Source organism: Zosterops lateralis, assembly GCF_965231275.1.
Source record: "Zosterops lateralis genome assembly, chromosome: 22".
NCBI classification, from domain to species: Eukaryota; Metazoa; Chordata; class Aves; order Passeriformes; family Zosteropidae; genus Zosterops; species Zosterops lateralis.
In genome coordinates, this window is record NC_139782.1 from 6,193,313 (window position 1) to 6,209,377 (window position 16,065).

Here is a 16,065-nt window from a genome sequence, read left to right on the forward strand (position 1 = left end):
AAAATCCTCCTTGGCCTGCAGAGAGCAGGAAACGCAGTGAGAGTGTTTGATGTGCTCCTGCAGAGACTGGTTTGGATAATGCCCCAGTGCCAGCCCTGCTGGTTGGCACAGGGGCAGGATGAGGGATCTCCTGGGTTACTCACAGCTTTGTTTCCAGAGGCACAGGAACAGCTCACCCAGCTGGACAATCACCTGTGTCTGTAACTGTTTGTAACACCCTGGCACAGAGGATTTCCCTGGCTTCCCTCTGGTTGCACACAGAAAACAGGAGCAGTGTGTCCCAGCTTTCATTTCAAACAGGTGAAGTGAGAAAAGGTGTGAAGGAGCTGTTTGGGAACAGGAGAAACACAGAGCTGGAACCTGAACAGGTCAAACAGGCTGAGTCCTCTGAGCCCAGAGCACTGGAATTGAGAGGTTCCATGCAATTAAAGATGGGAAAACCCCAGGGAGGAAAAGGGACACTGAAGAAAGATTTTCTGTGCTGAGTCCTCTGAGCCCAGAGCACTGGAATTGAGATGTTCCCTGCAATTAAGATTGGGAAAACCCCAGGGAGGAAAAGGGACACTGAGAAAGATTTTTTGTGCTGAGTCCACTGAGCCCAGAGCAGCAGAATTGAGATGTTCTACACAATTAAAGGTGGGAAAACCCCAGGGAAGAAAAGGGACACTGAACAAAGAATTTCTGTGCTGAGTCCACTGAGCCCAGAGCACTGGAATTGAGATGTTCTACACAATTCAACCTGGGGAAACCCCAGGGAGGAAAAGGGACACTGAAGAAAGATTTTTCTGTGCTGAGTCCACTGAGCCCAGAGCGCTGGAATTGAGATGTTCCACACAATTCAACCTGGGAAACCCCAGGGAGGAAAGGGACACTAAATAGAGATTTTCTGTGCTGAGTCCACTGAGTCCAGAGCAGCAGAATTGAGATGTTCCACAGAAATAAAGATAGGAAAAGCCCAGGGAAAAAAAAGGGACACTGAACAGAGAATTTCTGTGCTGAGTGCCCTGAGCCCAGAGCATTGGAATTGAGAGGTTCTACACAATTAAAGGTGGGAAAACCCCAGGGAAGAAAAGGGATACTAAATAGTGCTGAGTCCAGTGAGCCCAGAGCACTGGAATTGAGATGTTCCATGCAATTAAAATTGGGAAAACCCCAGGGAAGAAAAGGGACACTGAACAAAGAATTTCTGTGCTGAGTCCACTGAGCCCAGAGCGCTGGAATTGAGATGTTCTACACAATTCAACCTGGGGAAACCCCAGGGAGGAAAAGGGACACTGAAGAAAGATTTTTCTGTGCTGAGTCCACTGAGCCCAGAGCACTGGAATTGAGATGTTCCACACGATTCAACCTGGAAAAAACCCAGGGAGGTAAAGAGACACCGAACAAAATTTTTTCTATCCTACTCTCCATTTTAATTTACAAAAATTATCTCCAAATTTTTGCTGCCAGCTTTCAGTCTGGGCTTGAACTGCACCAAGATCCTTCCAGAGGTTTTGCTGGTGAATTCCTCAGGTTCTCCAGTGGGAGATAATGAACAGTGTGGTCCCATGGGTGGATTGTTGACCACAGCAGCCTGTGGATGTTTTCCCTCATTGCTGCAGGATTACTCACCCCAGAAAAAGCTGTTTCTGCTCAATTGCTGCTGGGCAATTCCACACTCACACAGAGGATGTGATAAATATGGATTCCAGCTGCTGGGACACACCTGGGTGATCTGACAGCATTTCCACACCTCTTCCCCCTAAAAATGCAAAAGGATTTGGGGTATCCCTGAGCTCTTCCACCCATTTCCCTTAAATTTATTCCTATTTTAAGTGCACAGACAACAAATTTCCATCTGTGCTTGAATATTCTCTGATTTCAAAATAATCCTCACAAAGAGAAGGTGGGGAACATAATAAAACTCTTTTTTGAGTGGTTTGGGGAACATTATAAAACTCTTTTTGACTGGCTTGAGGAACATAATAAAACTTATTTTGAGTGGCTTGAGGAACATAATAAAACTCTTTTTTGAGTGGCTTGAGGAACATTATAAAACTCTTTTTTGAGTGGTTTGAGGAACATAATAAAAATCATTTTGACTGACTTGAGAAACGTTATAAAACATTTTTGGAGCTTTGTGACACTGCAAATACAAACACCAAGAAAATCTGGAGGAAAACTGATCTGGAAAAAAAAAAAAAAAACAAACAATCAAGATGTCAGAGCTCCCCCTTTTCTCTCTTCAAGCAACACAATCCTCATTGCTTTGGGAGGTTGACAAAATCTTATTAAGTGAAAATTGAGTGAGGATCTTAATGAGGGACCCCAGGCTGGGAGGAACAAAGCTCCCCTGTCACTCTGCTAAAGAGGAGTGGGAAAAAAGACTGTGGAAGTTCTAATTAGGGAGTTAATTAAGGGAACAAGGAGTTTTTTGGGGTGTTTTTTGGAATGTTTTCTAGCTGCTGCTGGGTTCCTGACAAGTCCAAATGTCGACATTGGGGTTTCAACACTCAGTTTTAACTCTTGTGCAGCCAGCTGGGAAACGCCTGTGCCTGGAGAAACAACTCCTGGGGCAGGATCACACAGCCCAAAGGTTTGGGAAGAACTGGAGCAGATTTTCCCCCTTTGCTGCTGAGTTTGGGGGGTTTTTAGCACCCTGTGGGCCAAGGAATCTGCAGCAGGGCTGGGAAACAGCTGGATGGGAATGTGGGGCTTGGTTGGGGTGGAGGGATTGGAGGCTTGGCTGAAGTTCCAAAGAAATTCAGTCCCAAGGAAAGTCAGAGTACAGGGATGTGCCCATAAGGCAGGAGGGGACAATCCTAATATTTAAATAAAATTTATATATTTATATTAATTATATTATAATATATTATATCAGTATTGTGTTATATTAATTATATATGTGATATTACCTTAATTTTAAAATATTAATAAATAAGGTCCCTATTATAATATATATAATATATAAGATTATATATTTTTTTATATAATATATACAATATATTATATATTATAATATATATAATTATATATAATTGTATGATATATAGATATTAATATATCAGTAAATAAGATCCTATATATTATACATATTTTAATATAATAATATGTAATACACTATATTAATATTAATATATTAATACATTAATATATTAATATATTAATATTTTAATAATCAACATTACCATTTATTATATATAATATATATTATAACATATATAATAAATATAATGATAATGATAATAATATATTATTATTAATAATATATTAATAAGTAATATCCCTATTTAAGCAGCAGGGACTGAGCCCTGCACCCAACAGAGTTCCAAATTTTTATTAAGGAATTAATATCACATTTCCTATTAATAAATAGGAAGTGTCAGGATTTTAAGAGACTGAGACATTTTAAAGCATTAAAACATCCTGGAATTCCCACAGAAAGAACATTTGGCAGTGATTTTGAGGATTTTTGTTTTCCCTCCTGCCTGGCAGCTCCTCCCTCCCCCTGTTCTGTGTCCAGGATCTGTTTTGTGCACACAGAACCCTCTCCAGCCCCTGAGCAGCTCCTCCCTCCCCCTGTTCTGTGTCCAGGATCTGTTTTGTGCACACAGAACCCTCTCCAGCCCCTGAGCAGCTCCTCCCTCCCCCTGTTCTGTGTCCAGGATCTGTTCTGTGCACACAGAACCCTCTCCAGCCCCTGAGCAGCTCCTCCCTCCCCCTGTTCTGTGTCCAGGATCTGTTTTGTGCACACAGAACCCTCTCCAGCCCCTGAGCAGCTCCTCCCTCCCCCTGTTCTGTGTCCAGAGCCTGTTTTGTGCTCACAGAACCCTCTCCAGCCCCTGAGCAGCTCCTCCCTCCCCCTGTTCTGTGTCCAGGATCTGTTTTGTGCACACAGAACCCTCTCCAGCCCCTGAGCAGCTCCTCCCTCCCCCTGTTCTGTGTCCAGGATCTGTTTTGTGCACACAGAACCCTCTCCAGCCCCTGAGCAGCTCCTCCCTCCCCCTGTTCTGTGTCCAGAGCCTGTTCTGTGCACACAGAACCCTCTCCAGCCCCTGAGCAGCTCCTCCCTCCCCCTGTTCTGTGTCCAGGATCTGTTCTGTGCACACAGAACCCTCTCCAGCCCCTGAGCAGCTCCTCCCTCCCCCTGTTCTGTGTCCAGAGCCTGTTCTGTGCTCACAGAACCCTCTCCAGCCCCTGAGCAGCTCCTCCCTCCCCCTGTTCTGTGTCCAGAGCCTGTTCTGTGCACACAGAACCCTCTCCAGCCCCTGAGCAGCTCCTCCCTCCCCCTGTTCTGTGTCCAGAGCCTGTTCTGTGCACACAGAACCCTCTCCAGCCCCTGAGCAGCTCCTCCCTCCCCCTGTTCTGTGTCCAGAGTCTGTTCTGTGCTCACAGAACCCTCTCCAGCCCCTGAGCAGCTCCTCCCTCCCCCTGTTCTGTGTCCAGGATCTGTTCTGTGCACACAGAACCCTCTCCAGCCCCTGAGCAGCTCCTCCCTCCCCCTGTTCTGTGTCCAGGATCTGTTCTGTGCACACAGAACCCTCTCCAGCCCCTGAGCAGCTCCTCCCTCCCCCTGTTCTGTGTCCAGAGCCTGTTCTGTGCTCACAGAACCCTCTCCAGCCCCTGAGCAGCTCCTCCCTCCCTCTGTTCTGTGTCCAGGATCTGTTTTGTGCACACAGAACCCTCTCCAGCCCCTGAGCAGCTCCTCCCTCCCCCTGTTCTGTGTCCAGAGCCTGTTCTGTGCTCACAGAACCCTCTCCAGCCCCTGAGCAGCTCCTCCCTCCCCCTGTTCTGTGTCCAGGATCTGTTTTGTGCACACAGAACCCTCTCCCAGCCCTGAGCAGCTCCTCCCTCCCCCTGTTCTGTGTCCAGAGTCTGTTCTGTGCTCACAGAACCCTCTCCAGCCCCTGAGCAGCTCCTCCCTCCCCCTGTTCTGTGTCCAGGATCTGTTTTGTGCACACAGAACCCTCTCCAGCCCCTGAGCAGCTCCTGCTCTTCCCTTTCTGCCTGTTGGATTTGCCCTTTGATGTGTTTTTGTCCCTCAAGGCAGGGCCTGCTCTGCTGCTGATAAAAGTCAAGGAGAGACACGTTTTACCCTCCCAGGCTGTGCTTTGTTCTCACCCTTTGAGGCTTTTGTCACATTGTCCTGGTGAACTCTGTCACCCTCTAATGAAGGGACAGGGCAGGGGGTCAGCAGGGCAGAGAGTCCCTGCTCATTATGGGACAGAGCAGGGAGTGATGGATTCTTCTTTAAAGAATCAATGTGTATTCCCTGATTTCAAAATAATATCCACAAAAAGAAATGTGGTGGCTTGAGGAATATAATAAAACTTTTTTTTTTTTTTGGATGCTGCAGAACTCCAGGGCAGAAAATCCCTGGTCATTAATGGGACAGGCACTGACCCACTTGATTCTGAATAATTGATTCTTCTTTAGACTTAAATTTGTGTATTCCCTGATTTCAAAATAATATCCACAAAGAGAACGTGGTGGCTTGAGGAACATAATAAAACTGGTTTTTTTGGATGCTGCAGATACAAACACCAAGGAATTCCAGGGCAGAAAGTCCCTGGTCCTTAATGGGACAGGCACTGACACACTTGATTCTGAATGATTGAGTCTTCTTTAAACTTGTGTATTCCCTGATTTCTCACAAAGAGAACGTGATGGCTTCAGGAACATAATAAAACTTTTTTTTTTTTTTTTTTTTTTTTTTTTTTTTTTTTTTTGGATGCTGCAGAACTCCAGGGCAGAAAATCCCTGGTCATTAGTGGGACAGGCAAATTCCCAGAGCAGGGAATGATGATTCTTCTTTAAACTTGTGTATTCCCTGATTTCAAATTAATCCCCACAAAAAGAAACATGGTGGCTTCAGGAATACAATAAAACTCTTTTATTTTGGATGCTGCAGATACAAACACCAAGGAACTCCAGGGCAGAAAGTCCCTGGTCATTAATGGGACAGGCACTGACCCACTTGATTCTGAATGATTGATTCTTCTTTAGATTTAAATTTGTATATTCCTTGATTTCAAAATAATCCCCACAAAAAGAAACGTGGTGGCTTCAGGAATACAATAAAACTCTTTTTTTTTGGATGCTGCAGATAACACCAAGGAACTCCTAAGGAAAACTAATCTGGAAAAAAAAATCAGGATGTCAGAGCTCCCCCTTTTCTCTCTTGAAGCAGCAGAAGTCCTTGTTGCTTTGGATGGGAATATTTTATGAGTAAACCCTTTATAATCATAATTTGTGAAAGTACTCAATTATAATAATGGTTAATTGCCACTGAACAATGCTGGCTAACATTAGAAAAGCTTGGAAAAGGGAATTTTACTTGGGCAGGGAAATTGCAGAAAAAAAAAAAACTTTATGGATTTAAATGGACACCTTAATTACACAGGAAACTTTCCTTGTGAGCTCAAGGCTACCTGGTGCTGCCTGGGAGGTTAAACCAGATTTATTCCACATTTATTCCACACCTTGGCTTCCTCTATTCCTGGTGCTGGAAATCTTCAATAAACACTGAGCATCACTTTGTCAAATAAACAAATCTTTAATAAAGAAATAAACAAATCTTTAATAAACACTGAGCATCACTTTGTCAAATAAACAAAACTTTAATAAACAAATAAATAAATCTTTAATAAACACTGAGCATCACTTGGTCAAATAAACAAATCTTTAATAAACAAATAAACAAATCTTTAATAAACACTGAGCATCACTTGTCAAATAAACAAATCTTTAATAAAGAAATAAACAAATATTTAATAAACACTGAGCATCACTTGGTCAAATAAACAAATCTTTAATAAACAAATAAACAAATCTTTAATAAACACTGAGCATCACTTTCTCTGCTACTTGACTTGAAAAGCAAACCATGTTACTTTAGTAATTAACTCTTAATATCCATCATGGATAATTCCTTGCTCCCCTAAGCAGCTTTTCCATTCTGTAATTGAAGAGCAAAATCCTTTAGACCTTGGAGTTGTGTGTTTAAAATCTCAGCCTATTTTTGAAGCCTGTCATGTTAATTTCTTTGCCTTATCAAGCTCAGCTTTTCTCATTTCAGGGAAAGGAAAATTCCTGGTAAAACAGAGCACTTGGAAATTAAGGATATTTTAATAGGAGGAGGAGGAGTTTGCCGTGCTGAGGAAAATCCCTAAAATATCTCTAGAAAAAAGATGAGTCATTGCAGCCTTGGACTAAATGGCATTTTTGGGAGGGGATTATCCGTGGGAATGTTTGTGCCTGACAGTGTTCACAGAGCCAGGGATTAGAAAGAATTGTTCTGGAACACCTGGATGGCCCAGGCAGCGTTTGATGTCAGGGACAGGGAAGTGTAGCACAGGTAAAAGTGGTTTTATGGGTAAAATATTAATAAAGCTCATATAAGAATGCTGTTTTCAGGATTTCTGTGCTGCTGGGACTGTCCATACCAAACCCAAAGTGCTTTTTGTTTGTCCCTTCCCACTGACACAGCTCCTGTTGGTGTCTGATACCTTTATAATGCTTTTTTATGCCTGATACAGTGAAAGGCTGGCCCAGAAACTGAGCCATGGGCAGGTGGGAAAGGCCAGCAGGACAGGAGCTTTTCCAGCTGGTGAGAGGGATCAGATCCTGCAGAGAGCTTGGCTTTGGCAGAATCTCCTCCTGCAGAGCTGGAGTGGTTTCACATTGACCAATTTCGTTTCCTGTTGGCTGTAGAAGTATCCGTGACTTACAGGGACAAGGGACTCTGCAGAGCTGAGATATTCTAGAATATGTGGGTTTATTGCAAGGGTGGTGGGTAGAAAGGGCTTTGCCTTTTCTGGGAAGTCCCAGAGAGAGAACAAGAGAGAGCAAAGAGGGTTTGGGCTGAGAAGAGGAGAGAAAAAGAGCAAACTGGCAGGGTCAGAGTGCAGGGGGAAGAGCAGGGAAAGGAGAGCGAGGTCCAGAAAGAGAGAGCAAAGAGACCAAGATCTTTGTTACAATCCATTCTATCTCCTTTAGTGATGAATATTCTAATTTACAGTGACCAACCAACACAAGACACAAAATCCTATAGAATCTCCACACAGCCTATAAGAACTACTACATTACCATGTGTTATATTTTAAACTCTAAAAACAACTCTTGAGACTTTTCTGTTTTGCTACATTGACCTTTGGATCCCTCAGCCAGCAGAAAGGTATTGTTCAATCAAAAGGGATTCAATTAAAATGATAATTGTTCAATTAAAAGGGATTTTTCCTTCAGCTGCCCAGGCTCTTGTCTTTAGGTTATAGAGTAACTAAGATTTGGTATCCTACAACTCAAAATAAGCTTCCATTTCTATCTCGACTACAGGTTTCACATTTTCAGAATCTTTTGCCAAGCAATCATATTTATAAGGTTTCCCTGATTAATCTTTCCCAACAGTTGGCCAATTTCATTTCCTGGTGTGATTCTCCTGCTTCTCCTGGTGCCATCACCTTCCCTGTGGTGTAAAAGTCCTTTTCCTGTTGTTTGTGCAGTCCCCAGGATCAATGGGCACCCCAAGCTGGACAGGCACCGTGAGCACCCCCCTGGCTACGACAGCTCCTCCACCATGATGAGCAGCGAGCTGGAGTCCAGCAGCTTCATCGACTCCGAGGACGATGACAACACCAGCAGGTACAGCCCAGCCAGGCCTCAGAGCTGGGAGAGCCCCTGGCCATCTTCTTGGGCTCTTCTGGGCTCGTCTTCTCTCTTTTTTCTTCCCCTCCTCTCTCTGTTTTGTGTCTGTTTTAATTTTCCTTTCCTTTTTTTTGTTTGTTTCATTTTCCTTTCCCTCTTTCCTTTCCTTTTTCCTTTTTTCTTCCCCATTTTTTTCCTTTCCCATTTTTTTCCTTTGCCTTTTTCCTTTCTTCTTTCCCATTTTTTTCCTTTCACATTGTCTTTCCTTTCCTTTCCTTTCCTTTCCCTTTTCCTTTTTTCTTTCCCTTTTTTCCTTTCCCATTTTTTTCCCTTGCCTTTTTCCTTTTCCTTTTTCCTTTCCTTCCCTTCCCTTTTCCTTTTTTCTTTCCCATTTTTTTCCTTTCCCCTTTCCTTTCCTTTCCTTTCCTTTCCTTTCCTTTCCTTTCCTTTCCTTTCCTTTCCTTTCCTTTCCTTTCCTTTCCTTTCCTTTCCTTTCCTTTCCTTTCCTTTCCTTTCCTTTCCTTTCCTTTCCTTTCCTTTCCTTTCCTTTCCTTTCCTTTCCTTTCCTTTCCTTTCCTTTCCCTTTTTTCTTTCCCATTTTTTCCTTTCCCATTTTTTTTCCTTTGCCTTTTTCCTTTCCCTTTTTTCTTTCCTTCCCTTCCCTTCCTCTTTTCCTTTTTTCTTTCCCATGTTTTTCCTTTCCCATTTTTTTCCTTTCCCATTTTTTTCCTTTGCCTTTTTCCTTTCCCTTTTTCCTTTCCTTCCCTTCCCCTTTTTCCTTTTTTCTTTCCCATTTTTTTCCTTTCCCATTTTTTTCCTTTGCCTTTTTCCTTTCTTCTTTCCCATTTTTTTCCTTTCGCATTGTCTTTCCTTTCCTTTCGCATTGTCTTCCCTTTCCTTTCCTTTCCTTTCCTTTCCTTTCCTTTCCTTTCCTTTCCTTTCCTTTCCTTTCCTTTCCTTTCCTTTCCTTTCCTTTCCTTTCCTTTCCTTTCCTTTCCCCTTTCCTTTCCCTTTTCCTTTTTTCTTTCCCATTTTTTTTCTTTTCCCATTTTTTTTCCTTTGCCTTTTTCCTTTCCCTTTTTCCTTTCCTTCCCTTCCCCTTTTTCTTTTTTCCTTTCCTTCCCTTCCCTTCCTCTTTTCCTTTTTTCTTTCCCATGTTTTTCCTTTCCCATTTTTTTCCTTTCCCATTTTTTTTCCTTTGCCTTTTTCCTTTGCCTTTTTCCTTTCTTCTTTCCCATTTTTTCCTTTTGCATTGTCTTTCCTTTCCTTTCCTTTCCTTTCCTTTCCTTTCCTTTCCTTTCCTTTCCTTTCCTTTCCTTTCCTTTCCTTTCCTTTCCTTTCCTTTCCTTTCCTTTCCTTTCCTTTCCTTTCCTTTCCTTTCCTTTCCTTTCCTTTCCTTCCCTTCCCTTCCCTTCCCTTCCTTTCTTTCCCATTATTTCCTTTCCCATTTTTTTCCTTTTCCTTTCCTTTTCTTCCCTTTTCCTTTTTTCTTTCCCATTTTTTCCTTTCTCATTGTTTTTCCTTTCCCTTTCCCTTCCCCTTCCCTTCCCCTTCTTTCTTTCCCATTTTTTTCCTGTCTCATTTTTTTTCCTTTCCCTTTTTCCTTTCCCATTTTCCTCTCCTGTCATTCCCTGCTGACCCCATTGTGTGGATTCACTGCTCAGTTACTGGGTCACTGTCCAGGCTGCCCAAACCACTGCTCCAGTTGAAAGAAAAGCTCTTGTTCCTCTCCCTTTCATGGCAAGAATGGCCACATTTCAAGATCAAAGCACTGTGCAGCTGCCCTACCTATTTATAAAGCTGTGGTGTGAATATTAAAACAAAATACTGTCAGCAGAGATTCCTAATAAGTGTGCACTTCACTGGGGCTCAATTAGAAAGGAATTCCTGGGTAATTGCATAGTCTGAGACCTGTGAGCAGTTCAGGAATTCATCAAAGTTAATGCTGTTGCAAATGCCATGTATTTGTGGCTTCTTCATTATTTCTTTTCTCTTTGTGCAGGCAGAGTGTGTGAATTATTCCCCACTTGAAAAATCCATCTCATTTCGAGAAATCCTTGTTATATCTAAAGATATTTTTGTTTTTCTTTAAGGATTTCTTTGCTTTAAGTCAATACATTTGTTGGATTCAAAATACTTATTTTCACAGATGTAAAACCAATCTAAACTATTTTTCTTCCTTTTCCTGGCCACATTCTCTAGAATATTCTTAGTTTTCCTGGCCACATTCTCTAGAATATTCTTAGTTTTCCTGGCCACATTCTCTAGAATATTCTTAGTTTTCCTGGCCACACTCTCTAGAATATTCTTGTTTTTTTCCTGGCCACTGGCTCTGGAGCTGTTGTTCATCCCAGTGGACTCTGAAAATCCATTATGGATTGGTGACAGATCTCTGGGGGGTCACAGGGATCTGCAGCTAAAACAAATAAGACAGAACATGATAATTTTAATAAAAACAGCAAAAAACAGTTATTTCTGGAGATCCTGAACCCCTTGCTGTGATCACAAACATGATCAGCTTATGGATCTTGGTGGATCTGTTGGGTTTTGGGGCTGATCAGGTCTTAAAGACCTCAAAATTCTGATTAAAGGTGAGTGTTTCCAAAGGGGTGAAAGGGTAACTAAATACACATTGGTTGGAGATTTAGTCCTGAATTAGTTTCAAGAATTATTTTGCAGTCCCAGTGAATTGCAGGGTGTCCCTGAACATGGTTGGAATGAGATCAGTTTAAGCTCCTTTCCAACCCAAACCATTCCATGATGAAGGAATCATCATTCCAGCTCCTGGAGATACAAAAAAATCACCTTTCTGGATATTCACCTGCATGGAGGGTTGGTAAAAGATGAATCCTTAACCCTGAATGCACCTTGAGCCTTCCCAAAACCTTTAGGGCTTAAGCCCTCCCCTAAAAAACTGAGCCCACAACAACAACAACCCTGCAGCTGATTTTATTGTAAATAAATTCATGATTCCCATGGCAGCAGCAATGCAGTGGGGCAGGATTAGCTCATGGGGCACAGCAGAATCTTTCTGTATGAATAAAAAGAATCAAACATCCTGAGTCAGACCTGAGAAAGAAAAGAGATTCTTCAAAGTTGCTGCTGCTGCTTTTCCCCTCTGGAGGTTGGGGCGGGAGCTGAATTAGTTGGAGATTTAGTCCTGAATTAGTTTCAAGAACTTATTTTGTAATCACAGTGAATTGCAAGGTGTCCCTGCACATGGTTGGAATGAGATCAGTTTAAAGTCCTTTCCAACCCAAACCATTCCATGATGAAGTTGCCAACAGCTGGAGATATAAAAAATCACCTTTGTGGATATTCACCTGCATGGAGGGTTGGTAAAAGATGAATCCTTAACCCTGGATGCACCTTGAGCCTTCCCAAAACCTTTAGGGCTTTGAGCCCTCCCCTAAAAACTTGAACCCACAACAACAACAAAAACAACAACAACAACCCTGCAGCTGATTTTATTGTAAATAAATTCATGATTCCCATGGCAGCAGCAATGCAGTGGGGCAGGATTAGCTCATGGGGCACAGCAGAGCAGTGAAATTTTTCTGTATGAATAAAAAAGAATTAAACATCCTGAGTCAGACCTGAGAAAGAAAAGAGATTCTTCGAAGCTGCTGCTTTTCCCCTCTGGAGGTTGGGGCAGGATTTTTTGGCAGAGGGAAGAGCTGCCAGGCCAGCTCGTCAGGAAGAACCACTCAAAGGAATGCTCCAAGGTATGCTGCCCTGTTCCAGGGATGTGATGTGCTCAGACACTCTGCTGCCAGGGAGAAGTTTTCTCTAGAGGCAAAAAAATAAAATAAAATAAAAAGAGCAAATGGAGAAGGTTGCAGAGCTGCTGGAGGCTCCAGCCTGGGGACAGAGAGGTCTCAGGGGTGAGTTTGGATCCTTTGGATCCTTTCAAATCTCACCAGCTGGTGAGTTCTGCTGCTTTGTGATGGAGGAAATCAGATGGAAAGGATGTTGCTGTCCTGGAAGGGAAGAGGTGGTGAGGCTGAAGATGCTTTTCTCACTCTGTGTGTGTTTGGGTTTGTTTTATTTGAACTCGGAGCAGAGCTGGGTAATTCCCACCCCAAGGAAGTTCTTTTGCATTCAGTTAAAGAATAATGTCGTGTTTTGGTGAATTAATCTGTTCACAGACATTCCAGGACAGTGCAGAGTGGCACAAGAATTTATTTCCTTTTTTCTTTTTTAAAGTATGATATAATTGAATGTTTGTGTTGTTTGCAGGTAGGATTTTGAGCAGAGGTTGATGTAGGGAAGTTCACAGAAAAAGCTTTTTTTTTCTGTCTTCTTTAAAGTAAAGTTTTTACAAATCTGACATCTGTAGCTGTAGGATTACTGTCAGAAATTGCTGCTCTTGTTTCAAGATTCAAAAAAATTCACTTCAAAAAAAAATGTTTATTACTCGTTTAAGAAATTACCATGATTTCTTCTTAAGCTGTGTGGATGAGCTTTCTTTAACAAATGTTGCCTTTTTCTCCCTGTCCTTTGGGAAATGTAGAATGGAGAAAAAAAAATTATTATTATTATTATTATTATTATTATTATTATTATATTTTTAAAAATCTTTTCTGTGGTATTTATTGACCTTTCTGTTAGAAGTGCAGTCAGGGTTTTGGGCAGTAGCTGGTTCAGGAAATTAATTGATAGTGATAACTCCAGATTTGTTTTTCATCTTTGCACTTTATTTGTCTCAAAAGCTCAAAATTTGCCATCTCGTCTTTCCTCATCAGATTGTAATAATAACAACTTTTACCCAGCATTTCTGGAGATGCTTCAGAGAGGAAAATATTCCTCATTAGAGCAGGTTTGAGCTGCCTTTGAGCATCCAGATGCTCCCGGAATATGAAGGATTCAGCAAGGATGCATTAAGGCTGTGGATTGAGCAGAAATTACAGGGAGAGGTGATGAAATGTGCCAGAGCTACATGAAAATAGGTGTAAAAATGTTCCTGCAGAGCCTCCTGATCATCAGTTCTGTGCAGCTGATGGGAGAGGCTGTTTTAGCTCTGATTTTTTTTTTTCCCTAAAATGTTTTTTATCCTCTGGAATTAAACCCGAACTGGGGCTTTTCTGAGGAGCTGATTCTCATCCTCCCATCCTGAAACAGCAGAATGGCAAAAAAAATACCACAAAGAACAACTTCCCTTCTCACCTGGCAGCAGAAAATCAGAGATTTGCCAAAAAATTTTGGTTTTGATGGTTTAATTTGAGGGGAAAATGCCCTTTCAGAGAACAGGCAGCTTCACCCAGTTTTTTCCTCAGATTCTCCTAAATTGGGAAATTTTGGCTGAATCCTCTGCTGAGATTTTCTGAGAGGGAAGAGGAGGAGAAAGGAATGAAAGAGGAAGCAGGAAAAGGGCAGAATATTAAATTAAAAAAAAATAATTAAATTAAGAAAAATAAAAGAGGAGGGGTTTTTTTTATATCAATTTTCGGTGGATGTTGAAGGAGCCCTGGGTTTGACACCTCCTGTTGGAAGATAAAAACCTCCCAAGCCCAGGTGCTGTGTGAGCTGTTCCCAACACACACAAAAACCAGGAATTATCACATTTTAAATCTCCTTTTTGAAAAAATCCCACCCCTTGGCTCTTCAATTCCTCATTCTGGGAGGGGAAAAAAAGGAGTGTGTGAGGTGAACATGCCAGAAATAATTGTGTGAACTGGGAGGGGATGGCAGGAGATTCTCTGAGCAGCTCCAGCATCTCCAGGAGTGACATTTAATAAAAAATATTTCAGGCCAGAGGGGTTTCCTGTGCTCTCAGGACATTTTTAATGATGTAGCATTGCTTTGTCTCTTTTTTTTTGTTTTGTTTTGTTTTTTTGGGGGGGCTTTTTTTGGGTTTTTTTGGGGTTTTTTTGGTTGGTTTTTTTTTGTGTGGTTTTTTTTTTGTTGTTGTTTGTTGTTTTTTTTTTGTTTGTTTGTTTGTTTTTTGTTTTGTTTTTGTTTTTGTTTTGTTTTGTTTTTGGGGTTTTTTTGGCTATTTTTGGTTTGGTTTTTTTGTGTGTGTGTGTGTGGGATTTTTTTGTTTTGTTTTGGGTTTTTTTGGGTTTTTTTTTTTGCTTTTGTTTTTGGTTTTGGTTTGGTTTGGTTTTGGTTTTGGGTTTTTTGGCTATTTTTGGTTTGGGTTTTTTTTGTGTGTGTGGGATTTTTTTGTTTTGTTTTGGGTTTTTTTGGGGTTTTTTTTTTTGCTTTTGTTTTTGGTTTTGGTTTGGTTTGGTTTTGCTTTTGGTTTTTTTGGCTATTTTTGATTTGGTTTTTTTTATGTGGTTGTTTTGTTTTGTTTTGGGGTTTTTTGGGTGGTTTTTTTTTTGTTTTGTTTTGTTTTGTTTTGTTTCTTTTGTTTTTGTGTTTGGTTTGGTTTGGTTTGGTTTTTTTGGGGTTTTTTTGCCACTCCTAACATATTTAATAGAGGAGAGATGTCTCTCTAGTGTTACAGTGGTATCTTAATAATCCAGGCTTTGTTCCAAGCTCCTGAAATGAATTTGGGCAAATCCATTTCTGTCTCATCCTTACTCCCTGTAAAACGAGGATGATTAATGCTCCAAACTCTTAAAAGACCTTCATGATTTATATGCAAAATGTGGCACATTTAATTTCTACAAGTTCGAAAAGCCTGGGAAAAAAAAAAAAAACAGCAAAATAAAACTGAACAGAATGTGTGAAGGGAAATCATATTCACTGTCCCCCTGTTACCAATTTCTATTTGATTTCTTTAAAATTCAAACTTTATATTGCTGGTAAGAGTGGAAGAAAACACAGCACCATGACAAGACTCAGAAAAATGGGCATTAAGGGCTGCACTGAAGAAAACAAATGCTAAATTTTATTCTGTAATATTAAATTATTCATCCCATCCCTGCTGTCGCCTTGGCCGGAATCTTCTCCCAAACTCTTGAATTATTTCCCCCATCCTGCTGCTGCAGGAATCATCTCCCTGTGGCAGGAAATGCAGGTGGCTGAGCCTCTCAGGGCTGATATTTTTTCTCTTTTCTCTCCCCCCAGGCTGAGCAGCTCCACGGAGCAGAGCACCTCGTCCCGCCTCATCCGCAAACACAAGCGCCGGAGGAGGAAACAGAGGATGCGGCAGATCGACAGGGTAAGGCTGGCCCCTTTGGGGTTTGAGTGCAGCTGTTGGCTCAGGAAGGGATCCAGGACAGGTCTGTGCCTGTTGGATTCATTGGGAAGGCTCCCTGTGGCTCCAGTCTGGGTTAAATCTCTGCATTTGAAGCTCTGCGGCTCCAAAGTGGAGTTTGAACTTCTCTCTTTCTCCTTTCACTGTTTGGGGATCCCATTTCTTGTCTTTTCCAAGACAAATCTCTGGAGGAGAAGCTCCATGACTACATGGGAAGGGGTGGGAGATAACCCTGAGACCTGCATTCTGCTGGAAGGAGAAATCCAAGTTTATAGGAAATCCCAGATCTTTTCTTA

At 41.7% G+C, this 16,065-nt stretch overlaps 1 protein-coding gene across 2 annotated transcripts in view; it reads left to right on the plus strand.

The window, feature by feature from the left end:
- The window catches only part of DVL1 (dishevelled segment polarity protein 1), a 95,434-nt gene that overhangs the window by 60,074 nt on the left and 19,295 nt on the right, over positions 1 to 16,065 (plus strand). For both annotated transcript variants that reach the window (XM_083876956.1, XM_083876957.1), the window contains exons 5-6: positions 8,481 to 8,619; positions 15,640 to 15,733. In XM_083876956.1, the coding sequence (XP_083733082.1) occupies positions 8,481 to 8,619; positions 15,640 to 15,733 (233 nt within the window). The remainder of the gene's footprint in view (positions 1 to 8,480; positions 8,620 to 15,639; positions 15,734 to 16,065) is intronic.